The sequence below is a fragment of the Leuciscus leuciscus genome (assembly GCF_965113295.1).
Source record: "Leuciscus leuciscus genome assembly, chromosome: 15".
Lineage (NCBI taxonomy): Eukaryota > Metazoa > Chordata > Actinopteri > Cypriniformes > Leuciscidae > Leuciscus > Leuciscus leuciscus.
In genome coordinates this window covers 36,911,491-36,939,189 of record NC_138739.1, presented here as the reverse complement: position 1 = coordinate 36,939,189, position 27,699 = coordinate 36,911,491, and the positions used below count along the sequence as shown (strand labels likewise).

At 44.4% G+C, this 27,699-nt stretch overlaps 1 protein-coding gene and 2 long non-coding RNA genes across 4 annotated transcripts in view; 2 read left to right on the top strand and 1 right to left on the bottom strand.

The window, feature by feature from the left end:
- The first annotated feature begins 2,601 nt into the window (after positions 1 to 2,601).
- Positions 2,602 to 27,019, top strand: LOC309475221 (uncharacterized protein). 2 transcript variants are annotated; one of them, XM_082137940.1, is made up of 5 exons: positions 2,602 to 2,880; positions 2,964 to 3,296; positions 25,886 to 25,993; positions 26,385 to 26,449; positions 26,635 to 27,019. In XM_082137940.1, the coding sequence occupies exons 1-5, from the start codon at positions 2,856 to 2,858 to the stop codon at positions 26,722 to 26,724; spliced, it is 621 nt and encodes a 206-aa protein (XP_081994066.1). In that variant the 5' UTR covers positions 2,602 to 2,855; the 3' UTR covers positions 26,725 to 27,019. The 2 variants fall into 2 exon arrangements, with proteins under 2 accessions (XP_081994066.1, XP_081994067.1); XM_082137941.1 differs by lacking the exons at positions 25,886 to 25,993; positions 26,385 to 26,449; positions 26,635 to 27,019 and adding exons at positions 3,438 to 3,545; positions 3,936 to 4,000; positions 4,184 to 4,611.
- LOC309475256 lies at positions 5,623 to 6,213 on the top strand. The gene is made up of 3 exons (XR_014197584.1): positions 5,623 to 5,669; positions 5,759 to 6,085; positions 6,184 to 6,213. It is a non-coding gene; the product is annotated as an uncharacterized lncRNA (long non-coding RNA).
- Positions 6,905 to 27,699, bottom strand: part of LOC309475245 — a 271,995-nt gene continuing 251,200 nt past the window's right edge. Inside the window, exon 2 of the long non-coding RNA XR_014197570.1 lies at positions 6,905 to 7,117. This is a non-coding gene — a long non-coding RNA (uncharacterized lncRNA). The remainder of the gene's footprint in view (positions 7,118 to 27,699) is intronic.

Here is a 27,699-nt window from a genome sequence, read left to right as displayed (position 1 = left end):
AAATATTTTGGAATACAAATTAAATCCCTTAAGACACAATAAAGTCTTTATACTGTCGTTATCCATATTACACGCCTTCACAAAATAGGGAAGGCGATTGACTTCGGTTTTCTGCACTTAAGGTATTTGTCAGTGTGAACGCTGCCAAAATCTTTAATCACTCTGGGATTTGTATGTAAATTATTATTTAATTACCCTGGAAAAGCTAAAAAAAAAATCTAGTTGGTTGGCTTAAGATGGATTTAGCCAGTTTAAGATGGTCAGACCAGCCTGCCCATCTGATGTGGGCAAAACCCCTCTAAAACCAACCAGCTAACCCAGAAATGACCAGCTTAAACTGGTGTTAGCTGTTTTGTTTTCTCAGCAGGGTGACTGATAAGACCTATGATATTAAAATGCCATGTTTGAATGTGGGTTAACCAGCCATCATCCAAACATGTCATAATTCTTAATCTATCTACACTTATCATGGGCATAATTACGTTGCCAGGCCATATCGTCTTATTGTTACGGCAAGTGTGCCAGGGATGTTTTCGCACCACTCATTTACTATAGCAATTTCAGTACCTGTTGATGTATAATAGGTACCAGGGACTGTATAAAAACTGCTCAAGACAGCAGTTATACACTCGCCTTTAAGCCCCCAGTGGCTATATTAGAAAACAAGCCTCTCGCTTTACTTATTTTTGTGTCATTTTTCTTCATTCCTCTACAGACTTGCACGCTGCATCCAGAAGGGTTCAAGCCCAGCAACTATCCTGCAGAAAGCAAACAATGATGAGACTGCAGAGGAATATTATCAAGACAAGAGCAGGTGAAGGGGGGGAATCAGGCGGGGGTGGGAGTCGCTCTCTCTGCCCTTCCCATCTCATTTACTCAAGCTTTCATTTAGAAATGACAGAGTCCATTAGGGTGTGTGTTTAGATTATTGGCACGTTGTCTTTTGCAAGTCTTTTGAGCATCAGGCAAATTAAAGAAAAATGACAGAATAATTAAATTTGTGGTGTTTTTGACAATAATAATAAATAAAATAAACATTATTTTTAATATAATTACAGTTAATATTGTTAGTATTACATATAATTATCATTATAAATATGAATAATAAGTTAATAAGTTAAAAAAGCACATGATGTTCTACGAGCCACTTAAAATCTGTAGTTTTTTCCCGAGCCACTGATGCATAAACTCCGTTTCATTGTTTATTTTTAGATGTAAAGGTGATTGTCTGCTAACACCCGGATCCTGTGAGAACTGAATAAACATTCCGGACATGAGGTAACCATGGTGACGCGAACGGCAACCTGCCGCATTCTCCGAGGCGTCTTAATGGTCATTGTGGGTGTTGCGGATTCTCCTGACCCGCTGAGCAAGTCGTCCATGCATTGCCTTAATCAGATTCATAATCTCATCTATTCATTCCAAGTCCGTGATTATTGCAGTCGAACATATTATTGCAGTCCCAGTGCAGTCTTATAAGAACTTAAATTCTTGTGTTTTTGCAATCTAAAGGCATTCGCAAGCATTTCATTGGTGCCTATATGCAGCAACACGTATCAGCCAAATAAGTATATCGATGCTGTAAGGGCAAAGCATACCAAAATATTCGTCTTTAATAGTTGTATTTTCCAGCCTCCAGTGTGATGTATAAAACAGCATATGGAGGGAAGGGAATTTCTATTTGTTACTCTTGCTGGCTGTGTTTCAAAAGACTTAAGAGAGAGGCCCTGAAACACGAACAGCACTGAGTCATCGCGATTCAGCTGAGAATTCTCCAGATGAAAGATGTTTTGCTCAGTCTGAGAGTTAAAACTATCAAATGCATCCTTTCCCTTCGCTGTGTCATGAGGAGCATGCCTGTGGCTGCATACGGGACCGGAGTGTGTGTTTGTTTCTCTGGTGAATCTTTAAAGATTAGATTAGATTTTTAGATATTTCAGATTCGATGGATGTTTAGTCAAAGAGATTTTTTGCATGGATTCAAGATGTAATCCAGCAACGCAACAGTCATTCAAGAGTGCACAAGAATATATGTGAATGAACAATCCTTAGATAAAAGGCTGTATGAATACATTGAGTTGTTCTAAACACAAACGTTGTAATAAATAAAACCTGGATGAATATTAAAAATCAATAAAACCTGACAGATAAACCAACAAATAAATGATTACTAGATTGACTGATCTTTCACAATATTAGGCTGTCCTGGACATATTTCAGGTAAATGCCTCTTTCTTGATTCAAGTCTCTACAAAAGTGTACAGGGACATCATGTGGTAGAGATATGAATTGCAATGCAAATTTATAAATTGAATTGATTATCAACATGCAGGACTGGTTCACTATTAACAATATAAGCAAACCTCACAATATATTTAAATTAAACTAAATTCTGAGACAAAACTCTTGCATTATGAAAATGTGGAAACTCCACACGTGTTTGTTTTTCCACTAAACATCTGAACAAACAGCCAGTCAGACGTGCACATTTATTGATTTGTTCATCAAGATATCGTCAGATGTTTTCTTTAAGCATGAGTCTTGAGTCTCAATCTGATATGTCACCTGGTGCTGGTAGCAAATAATAAATAAATAATATTTTATATGATTATGTGTTTTTTTGAGGAGCAGATCATAATTCACACATCTGTATATTCAAATAAAACACACTGGCATATTAACACATACTATATCTTCTAATGACTTGATTTAAACAACTAAGAATGATGATGTCCTCAGAGAAGGCCAGCTCTGACTTCCCCTCTCGTCTGTGTGGTCGAGGTTTGTGTTTCCGCTCACAGTACGAGATGTGTGAATGATCACATATAGCAGATATTATTCATCTGGATCAGACAATGAAGATCATACAGCTGCAGATCTGTGAGTTTCTCATGTCACATTTGATTTACTCAGTTTTCTTTTGATTTTATATCTTAATAAATGTGTTTTTCTTTCTCTCATAGATCTGTTCATGTTGTATCAAGCCACAGAGAGTCTAACAAACATACCAGTAACTTTAGGATCTGATGTGAATATAACCTGTGATCTTGATATAAAGGAGATTTACTGGTACAAACTGAAATTACCGGATCCTCCAGTGTTGATCTTACGCACTTATGATAGCACATATGAAGGAGGTGACTATGAAAACAGCATCTTTATACACAAATACTCAGTGAAAACTAACAGTTGTCTGTTCATCAGAAATATCACCATTGATGAATTAGGAGTTTATTATTGTGTGAAAACTAGTAAACCACTAAAATTCAACAACGGCACCAAAATCTACATCAGCGGTGAGTTATTTATCATTTCATGTCTTTATAAACCACATGATGGATTCCATATTGAATATACTGTATGAAGAACTAATAATAGTTTTATTGTTCTGTTAAAGACTGAAACTGAATAAAGATTGAACTACAAACCTTTTACAGACTTTGTCCAAAATAATATTACAGACGCTCCACAACACCAGATACCATGGAGAAATCTGACCATCATATTCATCCTGCTGAATGTGCTTCTGACCATTGCATTAATAGGTTTGTACTTGTTTTACTACAGTAAAAGTGTCATTGAACTACAAGAAAACAGAGTCTAGATCTACTAAATGTAGCCGTTTCACACAGATCGTGTTTTTGTCCGGTCACTTGTTTTTTGTCTGGACACTTTTGCATTGTTTTTCAATGTAAACACTTACTAAACGTGTTTAACTGCTGCGCTCACGTCTGTCTTCTTTCTTGTACGAGACACGGCGCTCTAAAAATGGCTAAAAAAGTTCAACTTTTAAAAAACACATTTCTCTAGACTCTTTTCTCATTCTCCTGGCCTGAATCTCACATTTTTCACAGTAAAACACACTCTCTGTGAATCAGCTCTTGCACTGTTATAATGTGTGAATTCAGTGATATTCATATTCAGTGCTGTTTCAGGAATGGTGAAGAGCTTTATTAATGCAACTGGAAAATCTGCGGCTCAAAACTCAAATAATCCTCAGGTAAGATCTTCAATATTAATATGTTATCTTATTTTGTCCTCTATTATCCTGGAGATTCTTACAGTGCAACTTCAAGCTGCACAAGATTCATTAAATGATCTGAAATGTTTATGACCAGCTGACTGTACATTATGTCTATCATACTGTATATGTCCATTCATATATAATATCGTCCTCTTTCAGTGTGCTGAAGTTGATTTCTTCATGTGCTCCAGTAACACCAGGCCTAGTCAGGAGCAGAGCACTACTGTCTACAGCCAATGTATGATGTGATACACTTTATGAATACAAAGTGTGCCTACAAATGTTTTTTTTTGTTGTTTTTTTTTATACAAACTAAAATTTCCTGTTATTATTTTTTAAATGTGTGGATTTTAATTTCCATTTCCATTTATGAGTTTGCTGCTTTGTATGTAAATATTCAGTGTGTGTGTATGATAGTAACGCTTTTTGCTGTTACTGTTTTAAGTGGAGATCTTGCTTATATATAGTAATATAATATTTTTTTTCTCTCTCTATTATAAGTGCGCTGACATGCTCAGCAGTGAAAGTTGTAAACCACATGGATGATGAGCTTTCTTGGGGCTGAAACATGAGTGATGTTTTACAGACATTTGACAAAGCTTGAAGTCAAGAAAACAAATGTCAATAAATCTAAAGATGGTTTTTTTTTTTTTCATGCATATTAATTGTTTTTAATATTTTTGCACATGTTTAAAAACATCTAACTTTTGCACAGTTTTCTGTTCTGTGGTTAACACAAGCATGGTTTCGTGCAAATGATGTTCCACTGGTTTGGTCACTTGATGAACAACACGATCACACACACATGCTGCATCTAGAGGTTTAAACTTTAACCAAGTGAACATGACATCAAACACCAACACTTCACAATTATGTTCCATTTGTTAAAGTTAACCTCATTAGTTATCATGAACTAACAATAAAGCAGATATTAATTGTAGTTCATGCTAATTGAATTTTTATTGAAGTACATTATTAAAAACACAAGCTGTATCTGTTAATATTATTTAATGAACCTGCTAACATGAACTAACAATGAACAGCTGAATTTCTATTAACTGACATTAACAAAGATTAATAAATTGTATAACAAATGTTAGAAATAAGTTTCACACTTCCTACTATTTTCTAGAAGTACCAAGTACTAGGCAAAAAGAAATTCAATCCAGATTAATTAAAATACATAGAGTACTCATTTGCTTCGAGGATAAATATTGTTTATGGTGAATTAGTGGATAATTCTGTCAAGAGACAGAAACTAAAAACCTCCTCTAAACTTATGAGTTAATAATCAAGGGTAAGAACGAGAAACAGTTGAAGAAAATATCATATCTGTGTTTGTAAGACACTGAAGAAAGAAAATGTGGGCTGTTCTCAGTGTCTTGGGTCATTTTGCTGCCAGTGAATTAGAGATAAATATATATTTTTAAAAAGACAAGAGATTATATATATAGGTCAAGGGTTGAGTTTTGAACAAATCAACAACAAAACTAAACGTGTGGCGAGAGCAAACCTGCCTTTAACTTCCTCTTGATTGTGGTTAATCACACTATTCATTTGAAAGCTCTGAGGTAAAGTTACATCTCTACTGTTGTGTGAAAGAAACAAGTGTTTAACATCATGAAGATTGTGCAGCTTTACCTCTGTGAGTTTATTGTACTTTATAAGATAATTTATAATGTTTAATGACATAATAATAATCCATATTATGTGTGTGTTGTGTTTATTCCACAGATTTGCTCATATGGTGTGAAGCTTCGGAGACTTTAACAGATCAACTAACAGATTTGGGTCAAAATGTGACGATAAACTGTGATTTTGATGTAAATGAGGTTTATTGGTTTTTACTGAAACTTCCAGATTCTCCGGTTGTCATATTACTCTCTTCCACAACGTCAGCTCTCTTTTACTTCAGTAAAGCTTTTAGGCAGAAATATTCAGTGCAAAGTAAACATCGCCTGTTCATAAATAATGTCACTATTGATGATTTAGGAGATTATTACTGTGTGACCACAGACGCTCCTCCAAAATACAGCGACGGCACCAGACTACACATCACTGGTGAGTGAACATTCAGTGATCATCAAGCTTAACATTTAATCATTGTTAGACAAAACAATATTAAATATTAATATTAAACCCCTTCAATGATTACACAGTACCAACTCCAGAGATCCAGAATCATACAGTGGTCTGATCATTGTGATCATAGGTGAGCTCTTTGGTTTTCTACAAACGTGGACATTGTGCTCTTGAATTACACTATAATATCAGTATGCTATTTTAAAAATGTTTAAAGAATATTTTAACAGCTCTTGCAGTTACAGCTCTTTATAGTGACTATAATTGTTATATTACAGAAAGAACAAAACCTGAAATGTGGGCGAATAAATCATGTTTTTGTCTGAGTTACTAATTTAATGTTAAATCTGAATTCACTTTTAAGGATTATTAAAGGTGTTTGTTCATGCAAGAAACGGAGACGACTTGAAACAATTTCAAGACACAGACCTACAAAATCTTCAAGATATGGATTTCGAACAACCTCAAGACTCAACACAAACACTGATATGTTACATGAAAATATAATGTAAAACAATGTCTTTCTCTTTGTTAAAGTATAAAGCTTATAAATATGGTTATAATTATGGATATGTTCTGATATTCAGGCCAACAGTGTGACTGAGAGCTTGATCTTGATGTATACAGCAATGTATGTGCTGTTTAGGGGCAAGTAAATATTAAAAACATAATACCCAGTTATGCATGTGAGATTTTCATTTTCATAATCAATCAGAAATATGTGACCAGGAATAATGTTTTCATGTTTCCTGCTGGCTTTGTTCTATGCTTTTGTAATTTGTTTATTTCTGTTGAAACAAAAAAATGAAGCCACAGCACAAAGGAAATGCCTCCTGACCACAAGAGGGCAGTGTTGAGCAAGAAAACCATGATTTCAAAAAAACATTTACTGACAATAAATCAAAAACATTGACTATATTGACTAAATTGGCTATAAATGTACAAAATCAAACCAAGTTGCATTTCCGTTGTGTTGTGAACCTTTGTCTGTTCACTGAGTGTGCTTTAAAACTGTCTATTTGCTAAATTTAGGTCATATTAAAACATATTTAAAGACCTTTATCATGCGTTCATCATTTATTTTACTGCGTTGTAAATGTATTTTATGTATTATCAGTAAAATCACTGTTCTTAAGAGGCAAACTTATGAAGCCCCGTCTCTTTTCAGAGTTGCACTCGATGTGTCTTCCTGTTTGTATTTCCACAGCATGAAAGTAAGATCTTATGGATTTTTGAGTGAAATCTTCCCGGTCTACTGACATTTGTTATGACATCCGCTTCAAACATAACAGTGCTCATGATAACTTTAGTTCCCTATCGTTCGGTCACTACGACGTACGTCGTGGTGAACGACGAATAGGAATCTCGCTAGAGAGGCCAATCTACTTCGAGTGAAACTAAACGGGCCAATGCATATTGGCGTGCAATCATTTGCATCAGCTGTGCAGCCTCGCAGCGCGGGTATTTAACGAGCAGCTGGTGCGATTGCACTTCAGCTTTTTGCTTCGGAGCCGAGCGTTTCGATGCTGTTTAATCTACTGAGTGATCAAACAACGAGCAAGCTCTTCAAGATGATCTCTCGTGTCTGGTGCGGGCGATACAGCGCAGCAGCGGGGTCGACTTTCTTTTTCTCTCTTTTGTTTTTGTGTTACTGAGCAAAACAAAAAAGCTGTTTTCACAGCTGGTAACGGTGCGCCAAGAGTGCTGAATAGCCGTTCTTATGGCTGGTAAAGACCGCCGTGAAGGGAGACAGCGCACGACAGGTTGCATTCCTGTCTGTGTCCGCTGCGACCGTTCCCCTGCGTGCTTCAGTACCAAGGAGAGTATTTCCCTGAAAGAGCTTACATGGGTGTGAGTTGCGTCTTTCTAAAGATGACATTCCACCCGTGTGTTTCTGGTTGCGGTCGTTTCCTGTCCTCACTGACGGCCACGATCACTGTCTCGCATGCCTGGGAAACATGTGAGACTGTGTTTGTGGGTGGTTCATGTTCTCGCACGGGAACATGACCACGTCGACACGCCGGTCAACTCTTCTTTCTCCGGAAAGTTTGAGTCCCCTCTGTTGTTGGCCAGCCGCTGCTTGTGTGTAAAAAGCACAGCTGCAGGTCTGCTCGACACTCTGGGGGACCGTGGAGATCGGCGAGAGCTTCCGCGGGGAAAACCCGACGGATCTCTCGCTCCTCAGCGTGTCGTGTGCCGTCGAGCTGCCGGGCTGCAGCGCGGGTTGTCACGGCAACCCAGCGCTCGCTCGGCGCTCTAGGTGCGCGGTCTCCTTGTCTATTCTCCGTTGTAGCGCCCTCCCTGGTGGCCACCAGGAGAGGTCTACTTCAGTAGAATGGCTTGGGTGATCTGAGAGCTGAGGGCTTCTCCTTCGGGGAACCAACCCCCTAGGGCCCCTCCCTCTCTAGCGCATCACAAGTTGTGCAGCTTCTGGATGGGATTGCTGGTCCTTCAAAATTGGAGGAACCTAGCGTTTCATTCAGGGCTCCAGCTGAGGGCAGATGTCGATTGCTGCATCGGAGAGAGGGCCTGTTTTGTTCTGGAAATGAGGGTATGCTGAGTTCCCACTGTAATAGTGTGTGTGCTTATGCTGAATCAGATTCAGAACTGACAGCCATGCTTTCCCGGGTCTTTCTCGGATGTGCATTGAAAACTTAGGAGTATGGAGCTATATTGGTGCCAAAATATGGAACGCCAAAAGTGCCAAATTCTGCATAAGTTTTCACCTCTCTCGCTACCCTCGATGGTGGGGTGGCTGTGCCTCTGGCGAGCCACCTCTGCCCTGCATGCGAGGCCAAGGCACTCTTATTGCACGAGGGTAGTTCTAAGCCGGAGTTGAGCTGCGCTTGTCGACTGACCGTGTTCAAGTCACAGCGCAGGCCCTCGGCCAGACGATGTCCACCTTGGTGGTCCAGAAACGCCCCTGGCTGTCCTTGCAGAGGTGCGAGACGTCGTCAAAGTACGCTTTCTCGATGCTCCCATCTCACAAGGTGGCCTTTTCGGCGACACTGTTGAGAATTGGCCCAGCAGTTCTCCGCAGTTAGCAGCAGACTGAAGCGCTTTCCCCGACGTACCACCAGAGTGCCTCGTGGGCCGCCCCTCAGTCTACTCGTCGCCAAGGGTGTCATCCCCTGCACAAAAAAAAAAAAAAACACACACTCCGGCACAGCCTGCTCTACTGTGTCCGCTGCAGGAGGATGACACCGCCCGTCTCAGCCACTGTTTAAGTGGTCGGTGAAACAATCACCTCTGAGATGGGTGACCCGGAGATGGGTGGAGCTGCTTTCACCCGGTGAGGGCCGGGGAACGAATCTTTTGAGTGTTCCACCACTGGAGTCACAGTGGTACCTAAATTCCAAAAAAAAAAAAGAAAAAAAAGAGCAGTTCTTCCATCCCTGGGTCTGAAAAGGGCCAGGAGAGCAGTGGGAGGAGAGAATCCTCACCACTCTCATCCGCCTCTTCTATCGCCAGCAGGCAACAGTGTGCGGTTCGAGAACGCAACCAAGCCACCTCCTGCACCTCCTGCCTCGTGGAACCGGGTAAGTGTTGCACGACACACTCAGACTCCGCTACGGGCCGCCTCCCAGAGAGAGCCTCCCAAGCCGAGCCCCTGTGTTCCACCTCGCTACCCCACTCCGGGTACGCCTACGGTCCCCTTGGTCCCGCTTGTACGGTCTCTGCGAGCCTGGCTAGTGCTCCCCAGTCCGTCTCGCTGGCTCATTCGGACCATCAGGCTCGGCTATGCGATTCAGTTCGCCCGGCGTCCCCGCAAGTTTCGGGCCATCCACTCCACTACAGTGAGAGCAGCCGATGCCCATGTCTTGTGCGCGGAGATCGCAGTCCTACTGGCGAAGGACGTGATAGAGCCGGTCCCTCCAGCCGATATGAGGTCAGGGCACTACAGTCCCTACTTCATTGTACCCAAGAAAGGTGGTGGGTTACGACCGATCTTGGACCTGCTAGTTTTGAATCGGAGCCTTCAAAAGCTACCGTTCAAAATGCTCACGCAGAAACGCATTTTCGAATGCACCCGTCCCCGAGATTGGTTTGCAGCGATCGACCTGATGGACGCGTACTTTCATGTCTCGATTCTTCCCCAACACAGGCCGTTCTGTGCTTGCGTTCGAGGGTCGAGCATATCAGTACAAGGTCCTGCCCTTCGGCCTGTCCCTGTCTACCCGTGTCTTCACGAAAGTCACAGAGGGGGCCCTTGTTCCCATGAGAGAACAGGGCGTTCGCATCCTCAACTGTCTCGACGACTGGCTCATACTGGCACACTCTCGAGATCAGTTATGCGAACACAGGGACCTCGTGCTCAGGCACCTCAGCCAGCTGGGCCTTCAGGTCAACCGGGAAAAGAGCAAACTCGCCCCCGTGCAGAGGATCTCTTTTCTCGGTATGGAGTTGGATTCGGTCACTCAGACAGAGCGCCTCACAGAGCAGCGCGCTCAGTTGGTGTTGAACTGCTTGAACACATTCAAAGGCAGGACGGCGGTCCCACTGAAATTCTTTCAGAGGCTCCTGGGGCATATGGCAGCAGCGGTGACCCCGCTTGGACTGCTCCATATGAGACCGCTTCAGCACTGGCTTTTCGGCCGAGTCCCGAGATGGGCGTGGCATCACGGCACTCACAGGGTGACAATCACACCGGAGTGCCGCCAGTCCTTCAGTCCGTGGTCAGACCCCTCGTTCCTTCGGGCAGGAGTCCCCTTGGAACAGGTGTCCAGGCATGCTGTGGTTTCACAGATGCCTCTCCCACCGGCTGGGGTGCCACGTAAAACGGGCATGCAGTGTCAGGGGTGCGGACGGACCCCCAACTGCATTGGCACATCAACTGCCTTGAGTTGCTTGCAGCACGTCTCACTCTGAGCCGCTTAAAAAAGCCGCTTCAGGGCAGAGACGTGCTGGTCCGTACGGACAACACTGTGACCGTTGCGTACATCAACCGACAAGGTTGTCTACGCTCCCGTCTCATGTCGCAACTCGCCCGCCATCTCCTCCTCTGGAGTCAGAAGCATCTGAGGTCGCTTCTAGCCATGTATGTCCCCGGTGTGCTCAACCGTGTGGCCGACGAGCTATCACGAGCTGTGCTTCGGGAGAATGGCGACTCCACCCCCAGGTGGTTCAGCTGATTTGGAGAGAGTTCGGGGAGGCTCAGGTAGACCTGTTTGCCTCCTCAGACACCTCCCACTGCCAGCTGTTTCACTCCCTGACCGAGGGAACACTCGGCACGGTTGCACTGGCTCACAGCTGGCCCCGGGGCCTTCGCAAAAATGCGTTTTCCCCAGTGAGCCTACTTGCACAGACTCCGTGCAAAGTCAGGGAGGACGAGGAGCAGGTCCTTCTGGTGGCTCCCTATTGGCCCACCCGGACTTGGTTCCCAGAACTCATGCTCCTCGTAACAGTCCCTCCCTAGCCCATTCCTCTGAGGAAGGATCTTCTGACTCAGAGACGGGGCACCCTATGGCACCCGCGTCTGGACCTCTGGAAACTCCATGTCTGGTCCCTGGTGGGACGCGGAGGTTCTAGGTGACTTACCCTCAGAGGTACTTAACATCATCACTTCTGCGCGAGCGCCGTCTTCGAGACGTGCGTACGCCTTGAAGTGGAACCTGTTCGTCGAGTGGTGTTCCTCTCGCAGAGAGGACCCCCGAAGATGTTCGATAAGGTCAGTGCTTTCCTTGCAGCAAGGGTTGGAACGAAGGCTGTTTCCCTCCACCCTCAAAGTACACGCTGCCGCTATTTCAGCTTATCATGACCACATAGATGGCAAAACAGTTGGAAAGCACGACCTGGTCGTCAGGTTCCTTAGGGGGGCGAGACGATTAAATCCTCCTCGTCCCCCCTCCATACCCTCTTGGGACCTTTCCCTAGTGCTCCGAGCACTCCAGGATGCTCCCTTTGAGCCTTTGCAGTCAGCAGACTTAAAGCTTCTCTCCTTGAAGACTTTGCTGCTGATTGCACTGACCTCGATCAAGAGGGTAGGGGACCTGCAAGCATTTTCGGTCGACGAATCGTGCCTAGAGTTCGGGCCGGGTGACAACCATGTTGTACTGAGACCCCGGCCTGGCTATGTGCCCAAGGTTCCTACCACTCCCTTTAGAGATCAGGTAGTGAACCTGCAAGCGCTGCCCCTGGAGGAGGCAGACCCAGCCCTGGCTTTGCTCTGTCCCGTTCGCGCTCTGCGTATGTATATGGACAGAACTCAAGGCGTCAGGACCTCAGACCAGCTCTTTGTCTGTTACGGAGGCCAGCAGAAAGGGAAGGCTGTCTCCAAGCAGAGGATGGCCCACTGGATAGTGGATGCCATCGCCTTGGCTTACCAAGCTCAAGGCGTGCCCTGCCCGCTCAGGTTGCATGCACACTCCACGAGAGGCGTTGCATCCTCCTGGGCGCTGGCACGTGGCGCCTCGCTAACAGATATCTGTAGAGCTGCGGGCTGGGCGACACCTAACACGTTCGCTAGATACTATAGCCTACCTGTAGAGCCCGTGTCCTCCCATGTTCTCACCCTAAAGGGGTAGAAGCACTGTGAGTACCGGCTCTGTCGGCTTGCTGCACCCTACTGTGCACCCTTATTGCTCCAGAGTCAAAGCCTGTCGAGTCCTCCAAACACCCTCGGCCCGGACGTGGCGGAGCGTCCGGTGCCAGGCCTTTATCCGCTGAATCCTTGAGAACCGGGTCTAGGCTGGGTCCCATATGTGTGACCCTACGGGGATCCCATATGTGTATATCTTCCACGGCTGCTCCTAAACGGAAGCCCGTGTCTTCCCTTGGGCTAAGTCACCCACTATTCATATGCAGTACAACCCTTGGGTTAGTCCATATGTTTATTCCCACATAACTCTTCTTAAGATTGTGGCTCCCGCAGCGTTCCCCTCCCTCAGTTCGGGCACGCTTTCCCAGTGTTATCCAATAATCTCACTGTATGGGTTATCACGGAACAACAGTGAAGGATACTCTCGGTGTAAGCCCTCTCCTATCGTCCTTCCAGGCAAGAAGGTGTAGAGGCTTGCTCAGGGCGCTGGATGGGGTGCAGCAGCTGTGGCACTTTGGTAGGGATTCCTATTCGTCGTTCACCACGACGTACGTCGTAGTGACCGAACGATAGGGAACGTCTCGGTTACATATGGTAACCCTCGTTCCCTGAGGGAGGGAACGGAGACGTACGTCCCGTCGCCACATCTGCTGCGACCCGCCGGGGCAGCCAGCTCACCGGCTCGGCTCCTCAGCAAAAAACTGAAGTGCAATCGCACCAGCTGCTCGTTAAATACCCGCGCTGCGAGGCTGCACAGCTGATGCAAATGATTGCACGCCAATATGCATTGGCCCGTTTAGTTTCACTCGAAGTAGATTGGCCTCTCTAGCGAGATTCCTATTCGTCGTTCACCACGACGTACGTCTCCGTTCCCTCCCTCAGGGAACGAGGGTTACCATATGTAACCGAGACGTTAACTTTAGTAATAATCTAGCAACAATATTCTGGAATGTGACATTCTGATTTTTACTTTTGATATCTTCGGTATATATTGATGGAATTGTACTTGCACTTGACCATACAATGGGCGAATACTAACTCACAATATCAAACTTTATGCAATATAGTTTTCAGGTGAAGGCGACAAGAAAGTATTTTAATAGCCTATTATTTTCAAGAAATCTACACTGACAAAATAAATGACTGGAAAATAGGCTTTTAATCACAAAATACATATTTTTGGGTCATAAAGATCTTAGTGAGCAATAGCCTTTGACATAAATTCATATAACAATGAGGCAATAATAATTGGTTCAAATAAAGTATCAAAAGTAATCATATTGTTTTAGTGAACAACACTATTAAAATACATTCAGAAATGTATAAACAAACTTATCATGGATTATCACAAATGCCAGCAGAGGCCATTTAATCTAAATCAGCATTAAAAAAATAAAAAGATTCATCATATTAGTTCCTTTATAGCCTGTTTTTCAAGTAGCCTAGGCTAAAATTTCATCTTAATTCTTTTAAAATCAACATTCTCCATTCATTATACATTGGCCATTTCATTATAACGTGGTCTACAGTTTCTCCTTCATTTATCTGGATGTTATAAAGCCATCTTCCTGTTCTTTCTTCCTCCCATTGTTTCTTCCATCTACTTTTCACATATTGTTGTATTAACTTCATAATCAATCCGGATTGCATTCCCACCACATACTGGACTGAAAAATGAATAAGAAACAGAAAAAAGAAAAGGAAACCTGAAGTAATAGATAGATGACCCCCAATTTTATGAATACTTCAATCAGGTGAAATCTTTATCTTTTCTATGCGGAACATTTTAGTTGTATACGTGTTTTCTGATTTAAGGATGAATCTCAAATACACGATATGAGAGGATTATGATCTCTCAACAAATTATCCACCTCCTCTTTCCTTTCCACACCCATGAATGGTGGCACCCAAAGTAATCCTACGTCTGACAAACCTCAGATACTGTATACTTCTTAAACAGGGGTCACCAAACACTGTCCTGGAGGGCCAGTGTCCTCAAGAGTTTAGCTCCATCCTTAAACACACTTAGTTTAGCATTAAACTGCCCTGAACCAGTTAATCAAGGGCTGAATCCGAAATAACCCTCTATACCCTCAAATAAGGAGGGGACAACCATTCATAGTGGTTATTCAATGCACTCATTCACTCTCTTCCACATGCCCCGCAATCGATGTACGCTCAACGGCTGTTCGAATTCACTCACTCCTTTTCATTCACTCCTTCAAGTGAACAGTATTATTGGACTAGCGTAGGGAATAGTGAATGAGTGTTCAGGGTTGCTTGATAATTACAGACAGGTTTGTTGGAGCAGGGTTGAAAATTGAAGTCTGCAGGACGGTAGCAGGGTTGGAGACCCCTTGTCTATACAAATCATAATCGTTGTGGTTATTTCTTCCACCCACTGCTGTGGTAGAGCAGGGGTTCCCATGTTCCCATTTCATATTTTGGAGTCTCTACTGCAGGGTTCTCCAACCCTGCTCCTGGAGAGCTACTGAAGAGCTACTGTCCTACTGTCCTCGACTTCAGTTCCAACCCTCCAACACACTTTTAAAATGCAGAAATTATGTAAATAAAATATTATAAACAATAAACATTATTTGTTATTTTAAAAATAGCCTTGGATATTTCACCCGCAGCCTGCTCTAACCGGATTCCCGGCATCTAGTGGGCAACATTAATATGACAGCCTTCATCTTTTAGTTGAAATGGCTGATGGTTTCGAGCAGGAGTTATAATACCAAAAATTCAATTATAATATATGTATGAATTTCTGATGCTCGGGAGGAGAAGAGCAAATTCTAAACTGAGCTAAACTCTGCAGGAAAGTGGACCTTGAGGACCAGACCTGACAACCCCTCCTGAGCATCAGAAATTCATACATCTATTATGTGAAAGTGAAAGTAACACGTGATGGTAACCCATACTTGGAATTTGACCTCTGCATTTAACCCATCCAAGTTAATGCACACACATTAGGAGCAGAGTAGTGAGTAGTTAACACATACACAGCAAATGTGGATACACACACCCAGAGCAGCGGGCAGCCTTTGTGTGGCGCCCGGGGAGCGATTAGGGGTTAGGTGCCTTGCTCAAGGGCACCTCAGTCATTTCCCACCGGTTCTGGAATCAAACCAGCAACCTTTGGGTTACCAGTTCAACTCCCCAACCACTAGGACACCATGTCTGCCCCTAATTGTTAATTATTCAATTATTATAATTGCCTTTCTTTTTGGTCAGAAGCTACCTTTGTTGTAACAAATAAATAAATAAAAAATATAATTTGAAAATAATAAATTGAGAAAACATAAGAAACTAAGCATGTTTGCTCAGAATACTTTGTTCTCCACGTCATCAAATGTTTTAGAAAATGTTGAATGACTTAAATCACAATATATTCAAATAGAAAACAGTTATTTTAAATTGTATAAATATTTCACAATATTACTGTTTAAAACAAATATGGGACGACTCCTGTCCATGGTCATGTGCTCACTGGCCTAGCCAGACATCTTCAACTTTTACACCGTCCAGACTGCACTCTACTCGACCCTGACAGCTGCTGAAAAAGGTTCGAGTCAACGATGAATCAGTTTTCACTGCTAAATTCTGCGTTATGTTCTGAATGTGTACATCTGAGGATTAAAGTCATCGGTTCATTTCTTGATTGCCGTTTTGACAGTGTCCACCTGGACATTTTAATCATATTGGCTAATTCTCCTTAATTATTGCCCTGTTTTGATCTGTTTTCCTGGTAAATTTATTTATTTTATCATCGTTATTTTGTTTTAAGGAAATACAAATTGTGCTTATAGTATAGTATAGTATAGTCCTTTATTGTCATTGTAACCTGTACATGAAATTTAAAAAGTGCCAGACAGTTAGTGCATCAATAAATCAATATCAATAAAAAACATTAATAATCAACACATCCTCCCCATCCTATTGGAGATGCACACACATACCACCATTCATTCTGTCATAGTTATTGCACAATCTGACTATATAGTATTGTTTTACGAATGTTTTTTTATGGCATTGAGGGTGGTTATTGCTGTTGGATAACAACTGTTTTTAAGTCTGTTTGTTCTTGATTTGATTGTCCTGTATCGTCTGCCTGATGGCAACAGTTCAAACAAGGAGTGACCGGGATGGAAAGTGTCTCTAATAATGCTCTGAGCTTTTTTAGCACAGCGAGCACTGTGAAGGTCATCCATTGTGGGGGCAACCGACTATCTTCTGGGCCGTGTTAATGACCCGTTGGAAAGCCTTTTTCTGGGCTACTGTGCAGCTGCTAAACCACACACATAGGCAGTATGTTAAGATAGATTCTATGGAGCACCTGTAGAAGGATAACAGCAGTCTCTGAGTGATGTCGTTTCTCCTGAGGACCCTCAGGAAGTGTAGTCGTTGTTGGGCCTTTTTTAGCACCTTCACACTGTTTACGCTCCATGTCAGACCCTCCTCAATGTACACACCCAGAAAACGGAAGTCCGACAACTGCTCCACCCGATCCCCGCTGATGATGAGTGGTGCGATGTCAGTCTTTTCCCTCCTGTAATCAATCACCAGCTCCTTGGTCTTTACAGTGTTAAGGAGAAGGTGATCAACCTTGAATGACATGGTAATGAAATTATATCACATTATTTTGACAGTAAAATTTACTGGCGTTTTTTTTTTTTTCTTGTAGTGGCGGGTTTTGGTGAGCTTTTGGGCTGGAAATCACCGTCCCAATCTGGCAACACTGCTGGTGAGAGGGATCGCTGAGTGGTGGATGTGAGAGAGTCTGGTAGCCCTCTGACAACTGCTCGGATGTAGGGACATAGGCTACAATTCAAGTCATTCAACTGTGCTCTCCTCTCAGAGTTATAGGCCTTGTCACCATCGATATCTCCCACCACGTGTGCGTTTTTAGAGTTGCTCACTCTAATCTAGTGAGATACACTCTTTACTGTTGATACAACTTACTGTATAGTAGGCTATATCACTTTGGCATTAGCGATCACTTTGAATATACAGCTGTAACTTATCACGCTCAATCGCATCTGCCTGCTGATCGCTGATTGGCTAAAAGAGCGTGCTCGTCGGTAATGTCATGGGCGTGTGTGTACAGTAATGTCATGATGACTGATTTTGTGGACTACATGCACACTTTAGTTTAGTTTTTTAACCAATTAGACTTTAAAATGTAGATGTTTGAAAACTGCCGAACTGACCCCAAACCAGCCCAAATTTTGTCCACCCGCCCAAACCCTTTTTTACCCGCACAATCAAATTCAAAACCGCCCAATCTGGACCACGCTCACCTGTCACTAATCACACACACACACCTCAGTTCACTCAGCGTCTGGCCTTGAACTAGGAAACGATTTCTCTACGATTCCTGTTCAGCTACAAGATTATCTAGCCTGTGTTCTCTCCTCGTGTTTCCCTGTGAAGATCCCTGTGGATTAATACCAGCATTACTTGTTCCTGTGTCAAGCTGCAGAGGTGTGTGCTCCGTCAAACCTGCTGTCCATCTGCCAACCTGACAATCTGTACAAGAAAAAGACTGTGTTTATCATCTTTCTGCTTATCTTCATCACCAGTAACCTGCTTCTCACCAGATCACAGTGTGTCTGCTGTGTGTCCAAAATAAAGTGTTTATCTGGATTCACTTACACCTGTCCAGTCTCTATTTCCTGACAAAAGTTTTGTCGTGTGTGTGTGTGTGTGTGTGTGTGTGTGTGTGTGTACATCCTCAGGATATATTAACATCTAAGTTTATACCATGTAGGCTAAGTAATTCCCATAGTATATTATAAATACATATATTACAATTATGTATAATGACTTTTTATATTCGCTGTCATGAGGAGCATGTCTGTGGCTGCAAACGGGACCAACGTTTCTCTGGTAAATCTTCAAAGATTACTTTATTTTTATTTTTATGAGCATAAGAGTAGGACTGACAGTAGCAATGTTCACAATTAACATTTTAGTTAAAGCTCAATCTGATATGTCACCTGGTGCTGGTAGCAAATAATAAATAAATACAATTTTATATGGTTATATAGAAGTTATGTGTTGTGTGTGTGTTGTGTGTGTGTGTGTGTGTGTGTGTGTGTGTGTGTGTGGGTGTGTGTTTAAAAAATTAAATAAGGAGCAAATCAAAATAAACATTTGTATATTTAAATAAAACACACTGGCATATTAACACATACTATATCTTCTAATGACTTGTTGATTTAAACAACTAAGAATGATGATGTTCTCAGAGAAGGCCAGCTCTGACTTCCCCTCTCGTCTGTGTGGTCGAGGTTTGTGTTTCCGCTCACAGTTCGAGATGTGTGAATGATCACATATAGCAGATATTATTCACCTGGATCAGACAATGAAGATCATACAGCTGCAGATCTGTGAGTTTCTCACGTCATATTTGATTGAGTCAGTTTTCTTTTGATTTTATATCTTAATAAATGTGTTTTTTTTTTTCTTTCTCTCATAGATCTGTTCATGTTGTATCAAGCCACAGAGAGTCTAACAAACATACCAGTAACTTTAGGATCTGATGTGATTATAACCTGTGATCTTGATATAAAGGAGATTTACTGGTACAAACGTACTCGGTTACTAACGTAACCTCGGTTCTCTCTAGAAGAGGGACCGAGTACTGCGTAAGATATCTTACGCTAGGGGAAAATCCTTTTTCCGCGAGATATTGAAGCCAAAAATTATCCTTAATTTTGTAATAATGCAAAACGCGTTGCAGCAGCAATGCAGACATAGGCGAGACAGCTCGCGCGCCTATTGGCTGCTCTGCGGCAACTGCAGCAGCCTATCGAGCGAGGCCTGGCGTGACGTCAGACCCAATCAGGGCACTTCGCGCCCGCTGCGTCACGTCCCGCCGAAATGGGCGTGGTCTAGGCCTATAAATATCGCTCGCAGGCAGCTATTATCTGGTTTTTCATCATCGAAGCAACCAGAGCGTGTGCATGCACGGCAAGATACGCAGTACTCGGTCCCTCTTCTAGAGAGAACCGAGGTTACGTTAGTAACCGAGTACGTTCTCTTACGAGAGGTCTCTCGTACTGCGTAAGATATCTTACGCTAGGGGACCCAGTGTAAAACGCCGTGCGTGCTGAGATCTGACACCAAAGACCCAAGGGCGAAAGCCCGGGGTACATATAGTGCACAATCACTCAGTGAACTCACAGAGAGTCCGGGAAGAAGGAGGGGTGCAGCCTCACTTTCCACATAAAGTAGCGTCGAAGGGACGCAAATTTCATCATACAGACAGGGCGGGGTACGGCCTGAACTGATGGAAAAAAATGTGGGTCTTACACAGTTTGCCCAGCTTTAAACTGTCGAAAATTGAGCTGTGCTCAGTAAACGCAGCATTCTGAGCTGAACGCATCAGGTCAGATAATACTGGTAGTCTAGACCGACAGCAGCCTGGCCTGCAGGGCGGGAACCTCTAGGTTATAGAACCTTACAAATGTAGACGGGGAGGCCCAGCCTGCCGCCATACAAATATCTTGCAAGGCAATCCCACTCGACCAAGCCCACGAAGAGGCCATGCCTCTTGTGGAATGCGCTCTGACACCCAAAGGGCACTGCATGCCCTTGGAGGCGTATGCCAGCGCTATAGCATCAACTATCCATCTGGATAGGCTCTGTTTCGACGCGGCTAGTCCCTTAGAACGTCCGCTAAACGAAACAAAGAGCTGTTCCGTCTGTCTGAAAACAGACGAGCGAGACACATAAGCTCGTAATGCCCTGACTGGGCAAAGGAGGCTCGCGTCTCTTTCCTCATCAGGGACCGGTAGGGCTGACAGAGAGATAATCTGCGCCCTAAACGGTGTGTTGATGGATTTTGGAACATAACCGTGCTTAGGTTTGAGTATAACTTTTGAGTCATTGGGCCCAAACTCCATGCACGCCGCGCTCACAGAGAGCGCGTACAGATCCCCTATGCGCTTCACCGAAGCGAGAGCCAGCAAAAACACCGTTTTGAAAGACAGGTGTTTCAAATCGATTGACTGTAAAGGCTCAAATGGCGCACCTTTCATGGCTTCCAGAACCGTAGAAAGGTCCCATACGGGGACTGAGGGAGGTCTGGGAGGATTCAGTCTCCTAGCTCCTTTAAGGAAGCGGATGACTAAATCGTTCCTTCCTATTGACTGACCAAGCGTTGTTTCTGAGAACGCTGCTATAGCCGCCACATAAACTTTGAGCGTGGAGGGGGCCCTGCCCCCATCCAACAGCTCTTGTAGGAAGGAAAGCACCTCCGTCACATCACAATTTGTGGGTGACACACCACGGGCTGTGCACCAGCCCGAAAACACTGACCATTTCGAAGAATAGAGTCGTCTTGTAGACGGAGCTCTAGCCTGCGTGATCGTGTTTAATACTCCTTTAGGGAGTCCAACATGTACCCGTTGATGGCCCAGACATGAAGGGACCATAGATCCGGGTGAGGATGCCAGATCGAGCCGCGGGCCTGTGAGAGGAGATCTCTCCTCACTGGTACTGGCCACGGGGCAGTACTTGCTAACTGCATCACGGCTGGGAACCAAGGTTGGTTTTTCCAGAACGGTGCTACCAGCAGTACTGAGCATCCTTCTTCCCTGATCCGTTCTATCACCTGAGGCAGGAGAGAGACGGGGGGAAAAGCATAGAGCGGGCGGCGGGGCCACACATGGGCCAGCGCGCTCCTGCTCTTGGAGAAAAATTCTTGACAGTGAGCGTTTTCTTGAGACGCAAACAGGTCCACTTCCGCTCTGCCGAATTTCTTCCACAGCAGTTGGACTGTCTGTGGGTGTAGAGACCATTCGCCTGCCGGAACATTGTTCCTGGACAGTCTGTCTGGTCCTATATTCATGATCCCTGGCACGTGCGCTGCTCTGAGCGAGCGCAGGTTGCACTGAGCCCATACCAGGAGGCGTTCTGCCAGCCTGTACAGTTTCTCGGATCTGATGCCGCCCTGGCGATTTATGTAGGACACCACAGACATGTTGTCCGAACGGACCAAGACGTGGTGACCTTTTATTTGGGGACAAAAACGCGTCAGTGCGTTGTCTACTGCCAGCATTTCGAGGCAGTTTATGTGCAGGAGCTTCTCCCGTTCTGACCACTGGCCGAAGAACGGTCTGCCCTCGAGCAGCGCTCCCCATCCCGAGGTGGACGCGTCCGTGGACACCACTTTCACCCTCGAGGAAGTCCCCAGGCTTACACCTGATTGGTACCAGTCGTTCGCTTTCCAGGGTTTCAGAGCTGTAACGCATTTCTGATTGACCCTGAGGCGAAGCAAACCGGGTGCCCACGCTTCGCGTGGGACTCGCGCTTTCAGCCAAAACTGCAGCGGGCGCATGCGGAGCAGACCCAGCTGGAGCACTGACGATGCTGAGGCCATGAGACCTAGCATCTTCTGAAATCTCTTGAGCGGGACAGACGCGCCGCAGCGAAAAGAGTTCGCTGTGCGTCGAATGTCTACCGCGCGCTGTTGTGATAGTCGCGCTATCATGGATAGTGAGTCCAGTTCTGTGCCCAGGAAAGATATTTTCTGACTGGGTGACAGGGAGCTCTTCGCCCAATTGACACTCAGACCCAAATCCTCGAGGTGATCGAGTAAAATGGTCGTGTGTTCTATGAGCACTGCGCGAGATTGCGCTATAATCAGCCAATCGTCCAAATAGTTCAGCACTCGCATGCCTCTCATTCTGAGGGGTGCGAGCGCCGCATCCATGCACTTCGTAAATGTACGGGGTGCTAGGGACAAACCGAACGGCAGGACTGTGTACTGATATGCCTGGCCCTCGAAGGCGAATCTCAAATATCGCCTGTGACGTGACGCTATCTGTATTTGAAAACACGCGTCTTTCAGATCTATTGACACAAACCAATCTCCTTGGCGAATCTGCACAAGGATTTGCCTGGTCGTGAGCATCCTGAACTGTCGCTTCACAAGCACTTTGTTCAGTTGCCTTAGATCTAGTATGGGTCTGAGACCCCCGTCTTTTTTTCGGTACCAGGAAGTATCTGCTGTATAGCCCTCCCTCGCTCTGATCTTGAGAGAGAGGTTCTATGGCCCCTTTGCTCAATAGTTTCGTCACCTCGGCTCGAAGTAGATGTGCTACTTCTGTTTTTACCGTGGTCTCGACGCGCGCCACATAGCGGCGAGGGCGTCGGCGAAACTGCAGCGAATAGCCTCTTTCTATAATGTTCAGCACCCACTTCGAAACCCCGGGTAGCTTTGCCCATGCGTCTGCATGGATAGCTAGGGGTCGAATACGAAGCGCGCTCCGCTCGCTCAGCGATGGAGAAGCTTCGGTGTGCTGTAACACAAGCGTGTCGCTCGTGACATTTGAGGCATGGGGCGCGCTGATGACAGCGGGCAGATTGCCCGCGCTCGACTCCTCTGCGGTGGTTAACCGCGAGGGGGAGGGCTGGGCGGTTCCCGTGGGAACTGTCATGTCTATGTGTGGATGTGGGCGCGGGACAGCGGGCACATTTATCACACCGAAAGCATCGTTCGCTTGCGTGAAGCGAGTGCACGTTGGTTTCGTTTTTACAGAAACCGTGAGACATGCATAACGTGGTGTTAGTGGGCACATTCACCATGTTTGAAGCGCAATCGGTCTGAGCCGATTCATGTGCGCGAGCCCTGTGTGACGGGCTGTGCTTGTGTGTAGAGATGGGCACTGGGCAGTGGGCATTCTTCTTACACATAAAGCACCATCGGCCGTGGCCGGGACACCAGAAAAAATTCACACTTATGGGATTTATCTGGGTAGCCGTAAAAACGGCGTTTGTGTGCAGGCAAGCGGGTGACAGAACCGACTTGTTTACTGCAGGATACACTGGAACAGTCACATTTACTGGAACTGAACGAGCGAGAAGTTGCCATAGAAACAGAGAGCGTCAACATGCTGGCGTTTATTGCAGGCCTGCGTGCATTACAACAGGCTTGTTCACTGCAATATTGACATTTCCAGTCGCCTGAATTCCAGAGGGGAATGGGAAATGTATAGGAAAAAGGAGGTTGGTCCGTCCGCAGCGGGACCAGAAAAACTCCCTTTTTTCCTTACGCCAGTGACGCACGGAACACCATAGAAACGGTGTTTGGGTGCAGGCGAGCGGGTTGTACAACGCGCTCGTTGGCTGCAAAATACACATCTGCAGTCGCCTTTTCAGGGAACTGACAGAGCGAGCATTGACGGCATAATTTTATCTGCCGGTAGACCCGGGGATCGAACGCGGGTCTCTCGCGTGCAAAAACCTGAGAGTCTGCCACTGGGCCACAGGGGGAGACACATTGTAACTCAGTTAGCGCGAGTATTATAAGAGAGCGTCAACGTGCTGGCGTTTGTTTGCAGGCATGCGTGTATTACAACAGGCTTGCTCACTGCAATACAGACATTTCCAGTCGCCCGAACTTCAGAGGGGAATGAGAAATGTACGAGAAAGAGGAGGTCGGTCCATCCGCGGGGGGACCAGAAAACGCTCTTTTCTCCTTTCGCCAGTGACGCACGGAAACCATAGAAACGGTGTTTGGGTGCAGGCGAGCGGGTTGTGCAACGCGCTCGTTGGCTGCAAAATGCACGTCTGCAGTCGCTTTTCAGGGAACTGACAGAGCGAAGCATTGGCGGCATAATTTTAACTGCCGCTAGACCGGGATTCGAACTCCGGTCTCTCGTGAGAAAAACCAATGATTCCGCCACTGAGCCACAGGGGGGGAACGCAAAGGTTTTCGGCTGCACGAGCATATAAGAGCGTCACATGCTTTCTTCGGCGTATGCTTGCAGGCGCGCTTGTATTAAAACAGGCTCGCCTGCTGCAATATTGATATTTCCAGTCGCATGATCAGGGAACTGGGAATATGTATGAGAAATTGAAGGTCAGTCCATCCTCGGAGGGACTAAAAAACACATCTTTCTCCTTTCGCCGGTGAGTGACGCATGAATGGGGCGCAGAAGGCAGGGTAGCTTTCTTATAACGTAAAGAAAAACTAACCCCGACCGTCCGCTTCCAGCCTCCCTTGTGAGCGGCGCAGTTTGCGCGGCTTGAACAGAGGGAGAGAGAAAGCTAGCCCCGTGACCGCCCGCTCCTGACATCCTCTGTGAGCGGCGCGGTGTGCGCGGCTCGAACAGAGGGAGAACAGGTATCGTCCCCCAAGCAGGCAAGGCAAGCGGGCGAACCGGCAAGCTTTGCGGGTTGGGGGGGGGGCGGAGGAGCAGTCTCGGAGAAGGATGCCAGGTGAGTCCTCAGAGTCACCATAGGCAGTACCTAACTCGCAGTGAGGGCAGTCGCCGTCAGCGAGTGCGAGAGCTGCGTGATCAGGAAAAGGGGCGTCTTGAAAAAGACGCCCAGCTCTTTTAGTGCAATGGGAGTGTGTGTCGCGGCGGCGAGCACACACACATACATAAACACAGTAGCAGAGAAAGGATATAATGCCGGAAAGCGCAGCAGGAAGGCAAGGAAGGCGGCGCGGCCAGCGACTTCAGTGACTCGTCCCGCTGAAGGTGCTCTCTCTCGACGGCGCGGCTCCTAATCCAGCTCCAGCGATGCGTGTGCTTCGCTTGAAGGATGAAAAATCAGATAATAGCTGCCTGCGAGCGATATTTATAGGCCTAGACCACGCCCATTTCGGCGGGACGTGACGCAGCGGGCGCGAAGTGCCCTGATTGGGTCTGACGTCACGCCAGGCCTCGCTCGATAGGCTGCTGCAGTTGCCGCAGAGCAGCCAATAGGCGCGCGAGCTGTCTCGCCTATGTCTGCATTGCTGCTGCAACGCGTTTTGCATTATTACAAAATTAAGGATAATTTTTGGCTTCAATATCTCGCGGAAAAAGGATTTTCCCCTAGCGTAAGATATCTTACGCAGTACGAGAGACCTCTCGTAAGAGAACTGAAATTACCGGATCCTCCAGTGTTGATCTTACGCACTTATGATAACACATATGAAGGAGGTGAATATGAAAACAGCAGCTTTATACACAAATACTCAGTGAAAACTAACAGTCGTCTGTTCATCAGAAATATCACCATTGATGAATTAGGAGTTTATTATTGTGTGAAAACTAGTGAACCACTAAAATTCAACAACGGCACCAAAATCTACATCGGTGAGTTATTTATCATTTCATGTCTTTATAAACCACATGATGAATTCCAGATTGAATATACTGTATGAAGAATTAATAATAGTTTCATTGTTCTGTTAAAGACTGAAATTAAAAGATTGAACTACAAACCTTTTACAGACTTTGTCCATAAGAATATTACAGACGCTCCACAACACCAGATACCATGGAGAAATATGACCATCATATTCATCCTGATAAATGTGCTTCTGACCATTGCATTAATAGGTTTGTACTTGTTTTACTACAGTAAAAGTGTCATTGAACTACAAGGTGACAAAGTCTAGATCTACTAAATGTAGCCGTTTCACACAGAACGTGTTTTTGTCCGGTCACTTGTTTTTTGTCTGGACACTTTTGCATTGTTTTTCAATGTAAACACTTACTAAACGTGTTTAACTGTTGCGCTCACGTCTGTCTTCTTTCTTGTACGAGACATGGCGCTCTAAAAAGGCCTAAAAAAGTTCAACTTTAAAAAAACACATTTCTCTAGACTCTTTTTCTCATTCCCCTGGTCTGAATCTCACATTTTTCACAGTAAAACACACTCTCTGTGAATCAGCTCTTGGACTGTTATAATGTGTGAATTCAGTGATATTCATATTCAGTGCTGTTTCAGGAATGGTGAAGAGCTTTATTAATGCAACTGGAAAATCTGCGGCTCAAAACTCAAATAATCCACAGGTAAGATCTTCAATATTAATATATGTTATCTTATTTTGTCCTCTATTATCCTGGAGATTCTTACAGTGAAACTTCAAGCTGCACAAGATTCATTAAATGATCTGAAATGTTTATGACCAGCTGACTGTACATTATGTCTATCATACTGTATATGTCCATTCATATATAATATCGTCCTCTTTCAGTGTGCTGAAGTTGATTTCTTCATGTGCTCCAGTAACACCAGGCCTAGTCAGGAGCAGAGCACTACTGTCTACAGCCAATGTATGATGTGATACACTTTATGAGTACAGAGTGTACTTACATATGATTTTTTTTTGTTGTTGTTTTTTATACAAACTAAAATTTCCTGTTATTATTTTTTAAATGTGTGGATTTTAATTTCCATTTCCATTTATGAGTTTGCTGCTTTGTATGTAAATATGCAGTGTGTGTGTATGATAGTAACGCTTTTTGCTGTTACTGTTTTAAGTGGAGATCTTGCTTATATATAGTAATATAATATTTTTTGTCTCTCTCTATTATAAGTGCGCTGACATGCTCAGCAGTAAAAGTGGTAAACCACATGGATGATGAGCTTTCTTGGGGCTGAAACATGAGTGATGTTTTACAGACATTTGACAAAGCTTGAAGTCAAGAAAACAAATGTCAATAAATCTAAAGATGTTTTTTTTTTTGCATGCATATTAATTGTTTTTAATATATTTAAAAACATCTAACTTTTGCACAGTTTTCTGTTCTGTGGTTAACACAAGCATGGTTTCGTGCAAATGATGTTCCACTGGTTTGGTCACTTGATGAACAACACGATCACACACACATGCATCAAGTGGTTTAAACTTTAACCAAGTGAACATGACATGAAACACCAACACTTTACAATTATGTTCCATTTGTTAAAGTTAACCTCATTAGTTATCATGAACTAACAATAAAGCAGATATTAATTGTAGTTCATGCTAATTTAATTTTTATTGAAGTACATTATTAAAAACACAAGCTGTATCTGTTAATATTATTTGATGAACCTGAGCAAACATGAACTAACAATGAACAGCTGAATTTCTATTAACTGACATTAACAAAGATTAATAAATTGTATAACAAATGTTAGAAATAAATTTCACACTTCCTACTATTTTCTAGAAGTACCAAGTACTAGGCAAAAAGAAATTCAATCCAGATTAATTAAAATACATAGAGTACTCACTTGCCTCGAGGATAAATATTGTTTATGATGAATTAGTGGA

Excerpts from the sequence above, each read along its gene's own strand:
- LOC309475221 (XM_082137940.1), top strand. The coding sequence starts at position 2,856 with ATGAAGATCATACAGCTGCAGATCT. Across the intron at positions 2,881-2,963 it reads GATCATACAGCTGCAGATCT|ATCTGTTCATGTTGTATCAA; the intron begins GTGAGTTTCTCA and ends TTTCTCTCATAG. Across the intron at positions 26,450-26,634 it reads AAAACTCAAATAATCCACAG|TGTGCTGAAGTTGATTTCTT; the intron begins GTAAGATCTTCA and ends GTCCTCTTTCAG.